Genomic DNA, 18,714 nt, shown 5'->3' on the forward strand with positions numbered 1-18,714 from the left:
TGCTTTGTTGTTTCATTTTACTTACATCAAAAACGTGCCTATGGGATATGTTATATACTGAGCAAAGTGGCAAAGATTATTCGTCTTTCATTTTTCTCACTTCTATAAATCCCTCATTATGAAACTACAGAAACACTAGGACTACTTGTGAAAAAACACTAATAGACCAATCAAGTGATTGGATCACATGATCGACCAACCTGTGTGAAAAAGAAGTGAGAAAAAACAAAAACAGCAAATTATACAAATCGTATACAAAAGTAAATAACATGATGTAGATAATGTAGCAAAATAAATTATATTTTTCTTAATGATTTAATTTGTCTATCTTTTTTGTTTTTTTTTCAATGGAGTAATAAAAAAAATTAAAACTGTAATGTAATGTCATTTTTAATTTAATTTAATTTAATTTAATTTAATTTAATTTAATTTAATTTAATACCCCAAAACCATTAGGGACTAATTTTAAAAATATATCTGAAAATAAATGTGCACAATTCTGAAGTGATAACTGCTAGTCCATATGTTATGGTCCATTGTTGTAAATGTGTACTATAAGCAGAATGTACTTATTATTCAAAATGATGTTGCATCATGCCCCCTGCTGGTTTATTTTGGTACTTCCCAATTCAACCTAATTCAACCTAACTGTAATGAATGGCCATTTTTCATCAAAATCATTCTTCTCATCTACAGGTCCACTAATGTCTTTTATTTGTTATATTACCTTTAAATTATTTGTCTAACTGGGGTAAACTTTGACATGAATTTGCCAATCCAACCGCTCTCTTGTGCACCAAAGTCCATGGATAAAATCTGCAATTTTAGATCACAGCATACAGGATTTGTTAATCCAGTGCTGTCACTATCATTACATTCAAATGTGTTTTCTTTTGAGTGTCTGAAGTGTTTGAAATCACTTGCTCAAATTTACCTCAGTGACACAAAGTCACAGGGTGGAGTGGCTTAGTGGTTAAGACCAGTACTCGATGTGCGAAAGACATCATGGTCGCAAGTTCGACTCCACCCCTGGTTGATTCCATCGTGAGTCGCTTTGGATAAAGGTGTCTGCTAAATGACATGTAATGAAATGTAAAAAGGCAGCAGTAGAGCAGAAGCTTCTGTGTCCCCATGAGCTAAAAAAAGCTAGTTTTCTCTATGGACTTTGGTGTAGAAGAATTAGCGATTTAAAAAGAGAAAGCAATAAAAAAAAAAGTGAGATAAAGCAATAGAAACCCTCTTAAAATATTGCAGGAGTGCATTTCATGAGGCAAGTCTGTGGTTAAGTGGCTAAGAAACTGTGTTTCTGTGTCTCAGGAAGTTTCACAAAAATGGTGGTGCACTCATTTCTGTGGCAAAGTCAGTGTTGATAATGTGTCGATACCTTACACTCCCCACTTCAAAAAGACCTGATCTACAGTCTTCTTAGCAACAAGTGTCAGATTATTAATAAAAATACACTAAATGTTGCCTTGTTTAACTATTTATTAAGCAATAATACATTCTATAGAAATTACAGATGACATTTTACAACTATGTGGTTGGTTTTCCTTCACTAGTACCTTGTGCTTGATGGTATCCATCATACAACTCTCTGAGATGAAGGATGAGCTCCTCTGTGTTGTGTCCTGTTAGAGCTGACACAGGGATGACACGTTCCATGACACGGCTCCTTAGAGTCTCTAGCTTCTCATGGGCATCGGGTAAGTCCATTTTGTTGGCTACGATGGCCTTAGGGCGCTGGGACAAGTCTGGCTCATACTGGTCCAGTTCATAGCGCAGGTTCTCCAGCTGAGTCCAGGGCTCTGGAGTGGACAGGTCCAGAACAAAGAGGAGGAAGCGACAGCGCTCTATGTGTCGCAGGAAAGAGATGCCCAAGCCTCGGTTTAGATGAGCTCCTTGAATGATGCCTGGGATATCAGCAACTACACAGAGAAATTAGGAATAAAATAACCAACTTGAACAATTTGATAAGATAACATTCTACAAAACTAAGATGCCTATGTTTGAATGAATAATTGCTGCATGTGTTTACATGTTTATTTCAATAATGTGTTACTCAAAACCTTACAAAACTTGCTACTTGAGTACTTGTTTTTTTTCTTTTTTCTTGGATTAATGACCTATGCTAGGTTTTGTTTTATTCATCTCTTTCATCACCTCCTCCTGCTTTGTTAAAATTAGTAAAATGTTAACATGTTGTTTTTTAAATCATAAAAGTCGCAAAACAAGATACTAGTGAAGCTTATGCTGTTGTAAAATAATAAAGAGTAAAGAGAAAATTAAATGTAACAAAATGTAAAATAATAAATGATATGTTAATATATTAAAACCAGGTACCTGCAACTTGCTCATGATCCCTGTAATTGACAATTCCGACATGTGGGTTGAGTGTTGTGAAAGGATAAGGAGCCACTGCAGGCCTGGCATTAGAGATGGCTCTCAACAAAGAGGATTTCCCAGCATTAGGAAACCCCACCTGATGAGATATTAAGTTAAATAAAGTTAAAAACGAAACTCTTAAAAGAATAAAGCAATGTTTTTGCAAATTACAAAGCATTTGCTCACCAGTCCAGCATGTGCCATGGTGCGTAGCTCCAAATGAAGTACTCTCTCCTCGCCTGGGATTCCTGCAGTTGCGGTCAAGGGGGCGCGGTTCTCATTGGTCAAAAAAAAACGATTCCCCTTCCCTCCGGCTCCTCCAAATGCAGCTAAAAACTCTTGCCCATGTTTAGAAAGATCCACTACAGTTTTGCCCTGCTCCTTCACCACAGTACCTAACGGTACCTTTTAAAATATCACACGGATTAAGTTAGGCAGGAGGCTGAACAAACATGATGGAAATCTATTTATAAATATATCAAATGCACAGACTCACAAAAACATAGGTTGAGCTGCCGTTCCGACCGTAACAATTCTTGTTGCCACCCGATTGCCCATCCTCTCCCTTGTAAACCGCAGATACTTGCGCCAATGATTTGACAAATCGATCAGCTAAAAGGCACACGAACCATAGATACGTTTATGGAAATGTGTTTTCAAATGAACAGTGTGTTCAAAAGACATTTTTGAAAAAAGTGTAGTATACACATGGCACATAGACTTGTGTCAGTACACAAGTCTATACACAGACGAAAACCAAATTTACCTTTAATAATGACGCTTCCTCCATCACCTCCATTCCCTCCATCCGGTCCCCCCCACTCTTTTCGGGGTTCACTGTGAAAGCAGCTGTTACCTTTACCACCTGACCCAGCCACTAGCTTCACACGGCGATGGTCTACAAAGTGACGAGTCTATGGGACACAAGTCAAAGAATAATTAGACCAGGGTAGCAACAAATCATTATTTTCATAATCATTTAATTTGTCAGTTACTTTGGTTTGATTGTTTGGTCTATAAAATGTCTATATATTGATCTGTGTTTTCCATACTTCAAATGATGATGTTCTTTAAGGTCTTGTTTTGTCTACAAACCAAAATGAATCAGTTCTGCTGATTTCTTTTGTAACATTCATATCGGTTATCGAAATAGATTAAAATTGTGTGCTCAAATAGTAAAAATCAGTGAAGATGCCCAGTCCTACAAAATACTTCTAATTAAATTTGAATTTTTGACTTTTCTGTTACACTCAATTTATAATGCTTATTGCTAATTCTAAGCATAATTTTAATCTGGGTAATGAAACAAAAAAATAATTTAACATGACAGTGTCATTATTGAAATATGACTGATGATGTAAACACAGTTACTAATACATGTTGGTGTTTGACAGTTATAATGACTTTAATGGGCGCCTTGCAAACACACAAGGTTACCTTACAAAATAAAATAAAATAATAAAAATAGAACAGTTTAGGACAGTGCAGCTGCTTAGCAGAACCAATATTGTCATAATAACGGGGACAAAACAAAAGCAGTGGACTCTCCCATACATAACAAGTCTGAATATGGTATCATAACTACATTTGGCTGCAACTGTTGTTAATGTAATTGAGTTATTTGGTGTTTTTCTTTAATACTAATTCACAAATGCATATAAACTCGTTTAGTGTGGTAAAACAAAAAAATAAAAAAGCTTAGTACGTACCAGTTTCTTCTCTGAAATCTCACTCTTCTGTTTTCTTTGGACTTTGGCGAACGATGTACATGAGGTGCAGACATTTCTCACATCAGCGGTGTCTTTCAGTGGAGAACTACGAAACACCAAGCTCAGACCGTTTCCTCGAAATGTCGGTCCTAATGTGGACCCTGACAATACTTCCAGAGAAACCAAGCGAGGGAATTTAACCCTCGCCAAAGTCGCCAACATCACTGTGAAGTTGCTCGTTAGCTAGCTAGCTAACAGTCGAGTAACAGTGTCACCTCCATTCATTTTTCCTCCTCCGCTCACATCATTTGTGACGAATAAAATGGTTCAACGTGGTTCTCTCATGAGAAAAAAACTTAAAAGGCTGTTGTTAGCTCAGTTTGGACATTAATTTATATAAAAGACAAGTCCAATAACTCACTACAGGGACGTTTGACATTTACATGTAGTCCTCACGGCTACGGAATCCGTGAAGGAACATTGTTCTTCTCATGCATTTCCGGCAGGCTGAACACCGTGAAGCACAATGCTGCCCCCCGCAGGTAGAATTTAGTATTACTACACTGATTCTTTCTCGTTTTCAACGGGTGTCAAACTGATCTAAGGTGCATTAACGCCACCTAATGCTTTGGAGTGGAGAAAAAGATATTTAATCATAAAAATAAAAAATTAGAAAATAGAAATTAGAAACTTTAGAAAATTTATAAACTAAAATAAAATCCACTGAGCATCAAATTGTTTTTATGTGCCCAGTTTCTGTTATAACACTGGGAATTGGATTCCCTAAAACATTTCTAGACTCATTTGAATGACAGGAAGCCTTTTTGTGCCGAAGAGAGGCAGCAAGAAAAAACTAAATGTGGTTGGCCTTTAAAAGAAAATGATGATACAGCAAAAGGTCAGGCATCTTCGTTTGTCATAGAAATTGTCTGTTGGGTATTTGATTGTAACATTAACGATGGTAAATGTGCTCAAAATATCAAAGCAATAAAAGAAAGGTTGATAGTTAACATCTAATCAAGAATTTTTGACATTTTAGAATCACACATTTTCAAAATAGACGTCTATTTAAATACATAACTATATACTAATGATGTAGATATAACCCGTAAAGTTGTTCCATGGCTCTACATCCAGTCACTCATATTTCATATTTTGAAAAAAACATTTTATGTATGTATGTATTAATAAAATTATCATTGTATGTATATATTAATAATATAATCAATCTTAGTTGTTGTAATCACCTTTAGGAGCCAAAAGAAAAAAGGTTAAAGGGAAGAAAATGCTGAATTTTAGCATGAGACGTATTTTGTTGGGCAATGATTATGTTATTTGACTTTCTGTAAATACATAGACAAATGCAGACATACAAAAGGTGGATGTCAAGTTTATTTTTATAAAACAAACAGTAACAAAATACAAGCAGAAAAGATCGGGCAGCGCAGTCTTACAAAGTACAGTAGAGAACATTCATATTTGGATTAAACAAACCAAACTATACTTTCTTCCACTCACTGCATCTCTTTCACATATTCTCTCTCCAGCATTCATGCAAACATACACACACACAAACAAGGCATACAATTCACATCAGCGATCACACACGACAGAGAACTGGAATAGACTTGCCGTATGCATTTCAGACCACATTTAAAAAAAAAATTAAACACCGACACAGATTCATTGTAGTCTAGAGAAGCCTGTGATTGTCACTGTTGAGTGGTACATATCGTTATTTAGCTGTTTGACAGCCAGATATCTCTCATTTGTCTTTAACCCTGTTAAAAAGACTGCAACTATTAGTGTTAGTTAACCCTTCTGAGGTACGTTGAGTTAGGACAGGATAAATACTGCAAAGCTGAACCCTCACAGTCACACTGATAAACCGTGAAAGTGAATGATGACGTGTCTGACCTATTATAAATTAAAAAAATCTAATCGAGCAATTAGATCCTACACAAATATAGACAGAAAGAAAGATGGGTGGGTGTGTAATTAGGTTGGTAGTAATTGAGTAGGAGAATACATAGGTAGTTAATTAGGTAGGAGGGTACTTAGGTTGAAGGGTAGGTAGATAGAATGGTAGAATGGTAGGGCATTAGGTCAAAGGGTAGGTATTTAGCTAGGTAGGCAGGTAAAAAGTGTGCAATAACTAACCTTCAACCTTGTCAAATTTTTCACTATTTCCTTCATCTAATTCAGACACAGATGGTTAAAGTTTTCACTGACAATAATCTGAATTACTATAATCTGTTCATGAGTCACAAATAGGTCAAATAAATGTTTTTGACTACATATCAGTTGAATTCCACAACATAACATTTAAAAGAAACACAAGACAACCACAGTCGCTACCATCGTTTTATGTCGAGAAGCTACGAAAGGTACGATTTCGTAAGAGTTCATAAGAACCAACCCAAGTGTATTGCACTTATTGAAGGAGAGGTGTGGGACGTGTAACTACTTTTCCTGGGTTGCTTTGGCTTTTTGAGGATTATTTGTTTTAAAAAAAAAAAAAAATATTGCACGAGACAAAAATATCAAACATTACATATACTGTCACTGCAAAATAAAGTGCAGACAAAGTGACAATGTAAAAATCCTAACTGAGTGGCATCAGAGTAGTGTCACACTTCTGCTATACAGCGAAATGCCACTGAAAACCAGAATGCATTATCATGGACAGCGATTTACACGTCAAAGTCTCGCTCAGTCGTCTGTGTAGACATAATGTAGACAGAAAACACGCAATGTTAGAACACACACAGCCGGACATCACAATTTAGACTGACACAGACAAACTAACCTGATCGAGTCAGATTTAAGGATCACAAGACAAATCCCCATAGTTGTGAGATGTAACAGTGAGTCTATGAGGAATAAATGCCAGATCTGATGAAGCATTTTCCTTCAAGGCCATTTTTCTATTCATAACCACATTGACGCATAAAAAGGCTTGTAAAAAGCAGGCGATAAAGACAATAATTGTAATTGATCAATATGGCAGAATGACTTACAAGTTACCTGATATTTTGTTGGTAACCAGTCACAATTTACATCTTAGTCTACCTGCTAGGACCTCATTATAGTGAGCAAAACGGACACAAATCCAATTTCTTTTGACAAATTCTGCAAAACTGATGACTCATGATCAATGAAATGATAATAAATCTGATGCAGCCAGATCTTCTAATCCACAGGATAGCTGAGCTCAGCACCAGGAGGGAAAACAACGTCGTACTTTATTGCTGATAATTTCCATACTGACCCTGCAATGTAAAATGATTCACAATCAGAGGTTTTTGTCCACTACATGCATCACTTTTCTTCATGTTTTATGACAAAAAATTATACAAGGAAACAAGACACAACATTTTCAGCTCATGAGGTATTACTGCATATGTTAAGTTGTTTGGTGTTTCTGAATGAAAACGATGCTGCGCCCTTCATCTGAAAATCAGCTCCGTCAGACCTGACTGAGGGAGCATTTGTTTGTATATGAGGCAATGAAGGACTGGGGGGCAAGAAGCGTTTATCTTGTCAAACTGCTGAACAATCAGGCTTCTGAAACTTTTCCAATCCAATCCAATCCAATCTAATTGTATTTCTAAAGCACATTTTTAAACCACAGAGCAGACAAAATACAACAATAAGAGGACTAAAAAGGTTAACAATACATACGTTACACATAAAACACAATTTAAAAAAAAATAATAATAATAATAAGATGAAGCACAGACATAAAACATTACGCACTCTGGTTTAGAAAGCCAAAAAAAACAAGAAGTGTGGGTCTCCTCTAAGCTTCAGCTTTGTTTTTGGGTCAACTAAGAGCTGATCTGCAGATCTTAGTGACCGTGAGGGAACATATACAGCTGGAGCAGATCACAAAGGTAGGGAGGGGTAAGATTATGAAGGCATTTAAAAGCAAATAAAAGAATTAAAGCATAATGTGCTCAGGCCTCCGTGAGTAGGCGAGCAGCAGCGTTTTGAACGAGCAGGAGGCGATTCATTATCGCCTGATTTGTCCCCCACTGCAATAATCTAGCCCCTTTATTTATGTTTTCAGTCACACTCCAACCTAATGTATCTACAGGCGTAGACTTGTTTGACAATGGTTTGAATGTAACAGACTTAAATATGTAAATGTTACACACTGCAATTTTAAAAGTTTTGACCGACTGGTTTTTACTGGTCATGTACCTGTTCATAGGCATAGGGCCTCTGCGTCTGTGCACCAGGGCCTCCCTGGGATGAGCGGTAAGAACCATACTGTTGGCTTTGACCCTGCTGATACTGCGCATACTGAGAGGATCCGCCGTGGCCAGGTCCTGTGGAGACAAGTGGACAAGTTACACTCAACAGCTCTGCTCATTGTGTTTCCTGTGAATGCACAAAATACTCAATGTTATATATAACGGCTCTGACCATATCCCTGTGTCTGACCGGCGTAGCCTTGTTGAGAGGAGTACTGCTGTTGGCCAAAGGGCGGCGGAGGCTGCTGCTGCTGCTGCTGCTGCTGCTGCTGCTGGCCAGAGCTCTGCTGATACTGGGCTTGCTGTTGACTGTACTGAGAGTTACCTGGAGAAACACATATGCCACTTATGAGGTCTGTAAATTATAGAGTCCCTATTGAGATCCATTCTGACTGGTCACATATAGACAGCACTAATTTCAGGTCTGAATGCATCTAAGCTGTCCTGCTTCCTCAGAACCAATCACAAACAAACTCATTAGAGGCCTCCTCCTCATCTGACTTCCTCTGACCTGCTACATTTTTTATTTTAAGTTATTTGTAGCCATCATCACATTATTAACACTGACCAATACAGGATTTCTTTTTTTCTAATGGTTAAAATCTTATTTCATATTACAGCAATGTTGGTACCCTCAATACTGCTGCCTCTCTCGCTCTCTCTCTACCTGTCACTCATGTTAATATACAGACACAGGTGCGAACACATTGAAACAGGATTTTACTGTTACCTGTTTACTGTAGAGTACCTTAAAATATCGATATTTGCCCTGGGGTATCGATTATTAAACCGCATGAGGAAGGATGAGGATAAATGACTTAAATGATATTTTGACCCACCCCTAAAATTTTGCCTACTCATTCTGCAGCAGATGTTATTCATTGAGCAAAATAAATAAACGTAAGAAGTCAAGGAGGTAGAGGATTTATAAGTCATATCGGCAGATAAGTTTGCCGATATCCGATAACCCATATTGTACCGATAATATTGTGCATCCCTAATAGAACTAAAAAAAATATTGATATTACAAAATGAGCAATTACCTCCTTCATAGTAGTGCTGTGAGGATTCATCAAAGGACCGGTCGTAGCCTTGCTCACCATATGTAGACTGTTGTTGATAGGAGTACTCCGCATGACCTGCAGAGGAACACCGTTCAACACATGCAAAAATCTCTCTTCTGCAAAGGTGACACCCATTAACACACAGAGGATCAATCAATCGTAAGAGTGTGAAGCTTCTCACTTCAACATAATGAAAAAAGCACCTGAGATTGATTATGTGCTCTCTCTCTCTCTCTCTCCTAAACACACTGCTACAGCACACTCTCTGAAATCTGAAATTTCGGCACACCAAAGGGGACAGTATGGACACAGACACAGTGGGAGGATACATAATCAAGACCAGTGTTAGTCTTTTGCCTTTTTTCAATCCTTTCATCTCCCACAAAAAAGGGGAAAAAGACAATGACTGTGGGGAGAGAGCTGAAGCTCTGTGGGATTGTGATAAAAGGAAATGGCATGAGCTGTAGCGGGGGAGAGCTGGGTGTACGACGTTTATGGACGTGCACGATTACCATCAGGGTAATACTGCTGGTTTATGGGCTCGCTGGAGCTCTGAGTGTGTCCATACTGCTCGCCGTAGAACTCGTCTTGTCCCATGTACTGCTGTGCAGATCCTGCAAGACAGGCGACACCACGGTCAGTTAAAAAAGCTGGAGACTGGAACGGGCTGCGCCAGGTCACTTGGCCAATTTAGGCAGTCTGAAGGGATGCGTGACCATTTATGTGCAATAAGGATAATAATAATAAAAGATTGTTACACACAACATTACTGACGACCTTCTTGGAAGTTATCTTTGGAGTTGAGCGGATTTTTTGACTTGGTTGTATGAGATGTTGATACATTGTCAATACCGTTCTTGCGGCGCGTGCCACTCCACGTGCCATCATGCATGACAGGAGTCGAACACTCAATGTTGCTGATAGCACTTGACAAAATCCTCACTTAATAAAACACTTGCATAGAGTAAGTCTATGATATCTTAAGAATACGTTCGCCACTTGCCAGAAAAAAAAAAGGCTGTAAACCGCTCTTTCTTTCTCCCTTCACCAAAGTCCAAAGTGAAACTACATAGTCATGATAGGGCCCTCACGTCCCCACGCAAGTGTCCCCCATGCAAGTTGGGGAGTGCAACAGTTCCCTGATCTCCCTCACTCAACAGTCTTCACTTTTATTTGATAACATCCTCCAAAATGACTGCAAAGCCATGGAATAATAATACCGTATGTGTTCAGGGTCGGTCTGTTGTGTCACGTATGATGTTGCGAGGCAATCAATCAATGTACGGCAAAGTTGTAGGGCACTTCCTGTTTTGGGGCGAAACGGCAGCTATATTTAAAATAGCTGGTCAAGTTTCGTGGAGCAACTTCCTGTTTCGTAGAGAATGGTGGAGTGATTTACAAATGTCTCCAGTCACAAAGTCACCCTGTCTTACAATGAAATAAAGCAGCAAAGATATTCTGGATATATTAAGCTGGCATATTTTTAGGTGAACCTTTTGATAAGTTGCTAAAATTAGTTTTTCCTTGTGTGCCCATTAGCAGCCTTGTTTTCACTCATGCACTTTTGAGGCACGAGCTGTATAAGACTCTGTACCTTACAGTAAACTGTACGGAATAGAGGAGAAAACCGGTTATTGGGGTGAACCTGATCTCTGCTTGGTGGTGGTGTGCAGAAACTCCAGATTCCATTCCCTCCCTATCCATTTGAACAAACTCAGAAACGCAGCAGAACAAAAACTCTCAGGAAGACGCATCGAAGACACTTGCACCGTCTAATCTTCATTTCTTCAAATGACCTCCAATAAAATGACCTAGAACAGAAATGTGCTCCATCTTCACCTTCATCTTAATCGGAAAACAATCTCACGGTGACATATCTGATATGTCCCACTTATTGTATGACCAAGGAGCCACAGATGATAGAGGAGCCATAGCAACAGCGCCACAACCAATCATGGACGAGGCTCGACAAGTCACCTAGCCTAACTCTTGAAAAAAGGAAACAATTCTTCACCCACTCATGTGGGGATGACATTGTCCGAGGTTAAATGGGGACATACAACCACAGACTGTTACCGTGGTAACAATATCCCATTCCTGTCATACATCAGAATGACTATGTGCCTCGTCTTCAAAAGAAATAACAGTGACGCAGCTATTATTAGGCACATGCTGACGCAGCACAAGTCAAGTGACTTACAGAGACAGGAACCTAATGTGATGAGAGTGATACGTCTTCAGTCTGCTTCTTAAAGCTGCGGGAGGGCAACCGGGATGAATTACTTTGCAGACTTTTAATATCGTGCTCACTTTATGATCTTTAATTTATACCACCATGCAGTAAAAATAATTATCAGGGGCCCGTCCACAGCAAAGCTAGCAGTTCGGACTAACTGGAAACTGAGAAACCTGCACTCAGAGCCTGGTTTGGATCAGTCCAAGCTGTCCTTACTGCCACAAACTAGAGCTGCACAATATTAGGAAAACATGCAACATGAAATAATGCGAATGTGAATATAGCAATAACTAAATGACTTCCCATAATTAAACAAATATTTAACCCTTTAACACCGAGCGGCTCGTAGACGACACAAGCGCGCTTTGCATTACTGCAATTACGCAACAGTTTGTGCTATTGGAAAAACACCAACGGTTTCTGTAAAGCTGAGAAGTTGCACGTCAAAGCCAACGTGTGGTTATTGCGGTAATTTCACTCGCGCCGTTGCAGGAAGCCGGCGAATCAGTGTCTTTGTCACCAGAGAGCAGAGAGTTGGAATAAGTTTCCATTTTTTGGCCTGTTTTTGGACATTGAGACAAAGACTCAAATTAATGTTACTTTAAATATGTTTTATACTGTTAAAATATCAAATTTAACACACAAAATCTGGTGTTTGTGTACTTTTGTAATGTTTTAAATAAACCTAGAAAAATACACTATTTTAACATGCAGTAAATTGTAAAAAAAAAACTGTTATTGAAAGTTATTCTGGAAAACACAGGTCATTTTCTGAAGCTTAATAAGAAGAAAAAAAGTCCAGATGTAAATTTTGAGGCTTAGGTGTTAAAGGGTTGTAGCTGCAGTTTTGGTGATATTTGAAAGCTGCACTTATCAGAATTCAGGGTCTGTCAGACAATACTATCAGCCCTGACTGACGGAGTCACAGTGGCAGCACAGGAGTGGGTGGGGACAACTGCTGAATATTTCTTGGGAGAAAATGATTTAAAAAATAACAACACACACAAACAACAACAACAAAACAATGATCTTCCTTTATGTTACCTTCTTAGCCAAACAAAACTAGCCAAAAGATACAACCTATGTGTATATCTCTTTCACTACATACTGTATATTGCACACGTTGATACTGCAATAATGATACATTTGAGGTACATTGTGCAGCCGTACCACAAACACAGACTCACTGAGCCCACTGCCAAACCAAATGAACCTGGACCACTTACCTTGCTGTGAAGAGCGGTAAGATCCAATGGGCCTCTGAGACATCAGATTGTTTCCTTGACCGCTCTGTCCCATCATGCCCATGGCCTGCTGTCCCTGATAGTGCTGGCCCCCAGCCTGAGCTGAGGAGTAATGCGGAGTGGCAGATTGTTGGTGCATCATGGAGACTGGGAAGGAGGCGGGATTATGGACAAATCTCATACGTTAATATATAAAGACAAACTCTCTGCACGTACACAACATCCAGAGAAGTGAGGCTGGCAGACATGTGCGTAATATTACTGACAAATAAGCAAATGTAGAAAGAAAGTCCACGGAAACACGAGTATAGAGCATTGGACAATTGGGAGAGTCATTCATTATGATCTGTAATTAATTAATCTAATGAATCTATTTTATAATCTCACCTAAAAATTGCTGAGAAAAGCCCCTATAAACTTATGTTTCATTATTACGACTTTATAACTTTACAAAGTCATTTATCGTTTTAACTTGAACAGATGCAGCCATTTAAATTCCGCTGTGTCAAACTCCAAATAATTAGAAAATACAAATAAAATAAAACATCAGGTCCATATAGACCCTTTCAGTGTATACAAACATTCCAAGCCTAGTAGCCTGTCTGTTGGACTATTACTACTACTTCTACTAGCTCCAGTCTGTGACGCAGCCATGGATGGATGTAGCTCTCGAAAGGGCCTATAATGTAGCCTGTAGGTCACAGACTTATCATACGCGGGGTGTTCTCCTCCAGTTAAGTTTGGCAAAGTGTTAATTTTACACCCAAAATTTACATATCCGGAGAGGATATTATTCCAAACTTCAGCAAGGAAAAAAAGCAAAACTGGCAGTCAGAACTGAAAATGCAAAGAAAGCCAGGCAGGTCAAGAGCATAAACACAGGTGCAGTAAATACACACAGACATCCAGAGGTTGGGAGGAGGCTGCATGTCAGGGTCAGGGAGAAAGATTAGGGTAAGTAAAGCCTGGAGCAGGAGGAGGGAGGGAGGGATGGATGGAGGGAGGAGGCAGCACCTCTCATGATGAACTGAATGTGTCTGGCCTGGGTTTTTTTTTTTTTTTTGATGATTACACTGTGACTGAAATGGACTTTTACACATCAGTGAATGTTCAATGCATGTGAGCAAACGTTTCTGAGCAAAAATGAAGTTGGCCAAATGGTTTCGACCTTGGTTTCTACTTTGCCCTGAACACTTGATCTGCAATCATTTCATTGGAAACCGTCAAATTGAATCCACACTTAACATATATAAGAAATAATAAAGTATGCATGTTGCATCTTGATGGATGAGGATTAGGGCCACAGAGGAAAAACATATTGGAGTTCTGACTTTAAACTCAGAATATCTGACTTTTTTCTGACTTTAATCTCAGAATTCTGAATTTAAAGTCAGAACTCAAATATTTTTATGTTGTATTTTTATCTTAAATGTTGTGCTAGTAAAGCAAGCAAACAGGTTGGACTTTGACTGAATGCATGACGACGGGCACAAGAAACGAAGTTAATCCTTCTGCTTCTGTTTGTCTTGTTTAGTTTGACAGGATAGATTCTGATTGCAAGTGAGCAGCAAAAAGCCCTGTGCATAAACTCTCATTCCCCTGGGGAATTCTGGTTAACTACCAAAAATCTGACAGTGTTTTGGTAGTTAACCAGAATGCCCCAGGGGAATGACAGAGTCACTCCCACTCCTCCACTACCCAGTTGCTAGAAGGATTCTTTAGCAGGAAAATCCACTTCTGAAACCTTTCATGGGCTCTTCACGGCATTGCTGTTCCCACACCTGTTGCAGCCGTCTCACTCTATTAACACTTTACTGCTCTTTGTGCTTCCTCGTGGATTTGTCATTTCATTTGTGACACAAAACGAATCAGTTTCTGTGCAAAGTGCAAAGATTACACTGCTTGAAATACAGTGAGAGTCACGTGGAGGTGATAGGCTTGATGTGCATTCACATACATTCATTTATATTTACACACTACAATGTTTGTAGTGTGAATGCTAAGTTCTTCTTCACCTGGCTCACCTTGGTTGGACTGCATGTTGAGGTTGCTGCGGGAGGAGGAGGAGGAGGAGGAAGAAGAGGAGGAGGATGTAGAGGAAGAGCCATAGCCAGGACCAGGGCCTTGGATCATGCTGCCCTGGGAGGAAGGAGCAGCATGGCTGTAGCCGGAGGCAGAGGCCGAGCTAGAGTAGCTGCTGAGGGATGTCGAGGGAATAGACGGCGGCTGCTGCTGCTGCTGCTGCTGCTGCTGCTGCTGCTGCTGCTGCTGCTGCTGCTGCTGCATGGGGGCATGGCTGGGGCCTGACGACACACACGCACAGTCAGACCAGCCAGCACTCATTCTGACGTGCTACCATGTCGTGATAAATCATGGACCCTACATTCAGTTCATCTTTACTGGAAGCTTGTGTGGTCATACAGACGGTGTAAATAAATGTGTTTGAAAAAGTGAAGAAATCAAAAGTTGCTCTGCCTGCAAACAAGGATGAGAGATTGGACTGTGAGCTGAACTTAAGACCACAGATTACGGATGTCCCAATCAGCTTATTTAGCCCCTGATCCAATCTTCTTCTTTCTTTTTTTTACTACGAGTATCTACTAGTACAGAGTCCTGATCCAATAAGACTCCAATAAGAGCTGCACAGGTTTGTTTTGTTTTGTTTTACTCATTTCTTTGGTATTTCTTATCCAAACAACATTTAGGTCGGCAATGAACCTTCTAGCGACCCGTTGGACAGTTGATTAGCAGACAGAACAGACAGTAAAATAAATAAAGACTTAAGATTAGAGAGAAAGAGGAACATACTCCTGTCATCTGTCAGGGAGTGAGCTGTTAACTAACCCAGTGCTTTGTTTGTTTGTGTACAAAGCCCTGTTACAGCCTATAGCTGAGCTAATATGAATATTTATATCTGTGAAAACCGCTCCAGAACCCCTAAAAATGATCGTGATGAAGTGATCCGAGTGATTGCCGATCCCTGATCTTAGATTTGATACTTCAATTTCAGGATCAGGACATCCCTACTGCAGACAATAAAAAAGAGAGGCAAGATACAATACCATGGGAGACCGGATATGGTATAGGACGACGTTGTAGCTGCGGATGAGCATGCAGCAAAGTCATGATCAGACAAGCATGCAGGACAGAAGATGGACAACATAGAGCTTTGCACATCAAGTCTGGGTGTGAGTGGAAAATCATGGTCATATGGAGCAGAATTTATTTACTTAACAAAAGTGCAATTGTGCCGAACTCACTGTTGCTCATTTGGCTCGGCATTACGGATGTGAGGGGCAGCAGTGGTGCCATGGCGTCGTTGAGGTTGCTCGGAACGTGTCCTCCGCTGGGACCCATCCCGCCAGGACCCATGGACATATTGGAAGTGGGAGGCTGGAGGTTGAGACACGTGTCAGTGGGAGTGAAAAATGTCTTGCCTTAAATCAAAAACGCAGGAAATGTATAATTTGCAATAGATAATATCCACAAATCTTTCAGCCCTAAGAAACCGTTATTTTGAAATGCAGACCATTCATTTTCTTTTTCCTTTTCTCTGCACTCTTGTGTGTACTTTATAAAGTGTTTAATTTAAAACATTAGCCCACAGCAACAACAAATTTGTGAGAACCACCTTACATTTTAATAATGGCTATGTACAGGAGACTGTAATGACACCAAAAGTCTGTAGCTGTGCCTTTGGGGTAAAATAATGATGGGAATAGTTGGGCAGGAAGAGCAGATGTGTTGTCAAATCTAGATTTATGCAAAACCTGGCAAAGGACTCACCGCAGGTAGTAGTGACTGCATGTTCTGATTTGAATCTGCTATTGTGGCCAAGTAAACAAGGTTTCTGTGCAGGATCTGCTGATACCTGTCAAAGGGGAGGACACGAAACACAGCGTGACTTAATACCACTCTGCGATAATATGACATTTACAAGGGAGGCAACAAAAGACGAGCACTCACTGTGTGCATTCAGCCGTCTTCCCTTTGCTTTGGTAATCCATGATACACTGTATTAAGTGGTGATTTTCGTCCAGCATCTTTGGGGGACAGTAAAACGACTTCAGTTCAAGGTGTAAAGTCACAGTGCTCAGAACATAATGTGCTTTTTAAGAGAGAGTCATGTTGTCCTGGATCCCCAGAAACTTCAATGAGCCGGGAACAATTTTCTGGGTCAGTTTCATCTGGGTTTTTTTTTTTTTCTCTCATGATGGAGTGAAATAAATCAGCATGTTCTCACAGTGATGAGTCTAAGTGCCCTTTTTATTACGATTTATTACAGGTCAATAAAAAACAGGAGATGATTGTCCTGTCACACTTCCCCATCACACACACACACACACAAACAAATTCTGGAGAGAATGAGGCTGTTTGCACATTTGACAGTAAGTCCATGTAATCTAGGGAGCAAAGGTGTTTATAATGAAATATTGTTTCTTCTTTAATGCGTGTTATAAATCATCAGATAAAAGAAGCATCAGTAGACGGAGCGTCACACGCGCAGTCATCATCCTCTCCATCATCGCCGTCATGGCTTTGTTTGCTTCACACCTTCAAACTGACTGCAAAAACAGTCCTTGTGATATTCACCACCAGGTTACTTTCATTGCACTGAAGCAGTGGAAGTAGCACGTACTCACTCCCATCCAGACATCTTACAACAACAAACGCGTCCACCTGTATAAATTATAAAAAATGTATTTATTTATTTTTTACCTTTTGGATGGTTTGCTGCGTCACCTCCCCTTTACTCCTGGGGCGCGCCGACGAAAATGCCACCGACATTTTGTCATATGTGAAATAAAAGCGCGTCTTTTATTCTAATATTTATTATCTGGAGCGCTGCCCTCTATTTGGTTTCAGTTTCTCCATTGTGTGGGAAACGGGGGGGTGTGTTTGGAAACGCATTCATCTGTGGCCAATGACGAAAATACAGGGGAAAACTGCATTGATTTGAACATAATTCAAACGTTATGTTCGTCTAAATGTGTTAGTTATAATACGCGTGGAAATAATGGCGTGTATTTTAAGGTGCTACTTGACAGGGGAGAATCCCTCTCCCTCTTGTTTTTGGTACAGTCCAGACAGTGTGTAACCTACCACTTCTCTGCCCTGTAGTCTGGGGTATTCTTTTGATTCATGAAAGCCAATCAGCTCACATTGTGCATAATCTCCGGAGTATTTTTCTTTCGCACCTCCATAAACACATTGAATGTCACATTTTAATAGCACAGTCTCATATTTGTCATCCGACATTTACTGAGCATGTGAAATTAAATAAATTATCTGTCAATTGGACATTTATCTAATGTGTTATGGGGAAAATATTCAGCACAGTCACCCTTAGAGTAATTTGATTAAAAAAAATAATAATACCAGAATGCAACAGGATAGACTCAGATCAGTCAGTTAATGATGTGGCAGATAATTAAACATACCACGTCATGGGAAACGTTTACAAGGGAAAACCGTAATAAATTAATTTGACACAAATTGAATATACCGTGCATAGTTGCTTTAAAGTTAAATTATCTTTTTGTAGCCTTTCATGCATGTGTATTTTAGACAAAGGTCTTGTTCTTAGAGCAGCCCAACTGGACAAACCAGGAATTTGAAGCAGAATCTTACTAAAAAGAATATCCAGTTCCACCTCTTGAAGAGGGAAGGTTGAATGGATGAGCACTCCGTTTGTTAATCTCACCATCAGACGCCACCAATTCTTCCTTCTAGATCTGGAAGGGGTTAACACATGGAACTGGAAGAATAAAGTTACAACACAAACCAACTTATTTTTACTACTTTTTAACTATAATGATG

The 18,714-nt window shown here is 39.5% G+C and overlaps 2 protein-coding genes across 5 annotated transcripts; both read right to left on the reverse strand.

Annotated features, from left to right (window-relative positions):
• Nucleotides 1–1,467: 1,467 nt before the first annotated feature.
• mtg2 (mitochondrial ribosome-associated GTPase 2) lies at nucleotides 1,468–4,557 on the reverse strand. Its single transcript, XM_044039025.1, has 6 exons — nucleotides 4,092–4,557; nucleotides 3,149–3,296; nucleotides 2,879–2,994; nucleotides 2,569–2,787; nucleotides 2,341–2,479; nucleotides 1,468–1,925 (listed from the first exon to the last, which is right to left on the reverse strand). The coding sequence occupies exons 1-6, from the start codon at nucleotides 4,311–4,313 to the stop codon at nucleotides 1,534–1,536; spliced, it is 1,236 nt and encodes a 411-aa protein (XP_043894960.1). The 5' UTR covers nucleotides 4,314–4,557; the 3' UTR covers nucleotides 1,468–1,533.
• A 908-nt stretch (nucleotides 4,558–5,465) lies between these two features.
• Nucleotides 5,466–17,774, reverse strand: LOC122777654 (calcium-responsive transactivator-like). 4 transcript variants are annotated; one of them, XM_044039017.1, is made up of 11 exons: nucleotides 17,614–17,774; nucleotides 16,861–16,937; nucleotides 16,681–16,765; nucleotides 16,155–16,287; nucleotides 14,919–15,197; nucleotides 12,877–12,996; nucleotides 9,927–10,028; nucleotides 9,394–9,489; nucleotides 8,523–8,675; nucleotides 8,298–8,425; nucleotides 5,466–7,363 (listed from the first exon to the last, which is right to left on the reverse strand). In XM_044039017.1, the coding sequence occupies exons 1-11, from the start codon at nucleotides 17,680–17,682 to the stop codon at nucleotides 7,337–7,339; spliced, it is 1,269 nt and encodes a 422-aa protein (XP_043894952.1). In that variant the 5' UTR covers nucleotides 17,683–17,774; the 3' UTR covers nucleotides 5,466–7,336. The 4 variants fall into 4 exon arrangements, with proteins under 4 accessions (XP_043894952.1, XP_043894951.1, XP_043894953.1 ...); XM_044039016.1 differs by having other exon boundaries at nucleotides 12,877–13,041; nucleotides 17,614–17,773; XM_044039018.1 differs by lacking the exon at nucleotides 14,919–15,197 and having other exon boundaries at nucleotides 12,877–13,041; nucleotides 17,614–17,773.
• Nucleotides 17,775–18,714: the final 940 nt, after the last annotated feature.

This window comes from Solea senegalensis, linkage group LG11 (genome assembly GCF_019176455.1).
Source record: "Solea senegalensis isolate Sse05_10M linkage group LG11, IFAPA_SoseM_1, whole genome shotgun sequence".
In the NCBI taxonomy this organism is placed as follows: Eukaryota; Metazoa; Chordata; class Actinopteri; order Pleuronectiformes; family Soleidae; genus Solea; species Solea senegalensis.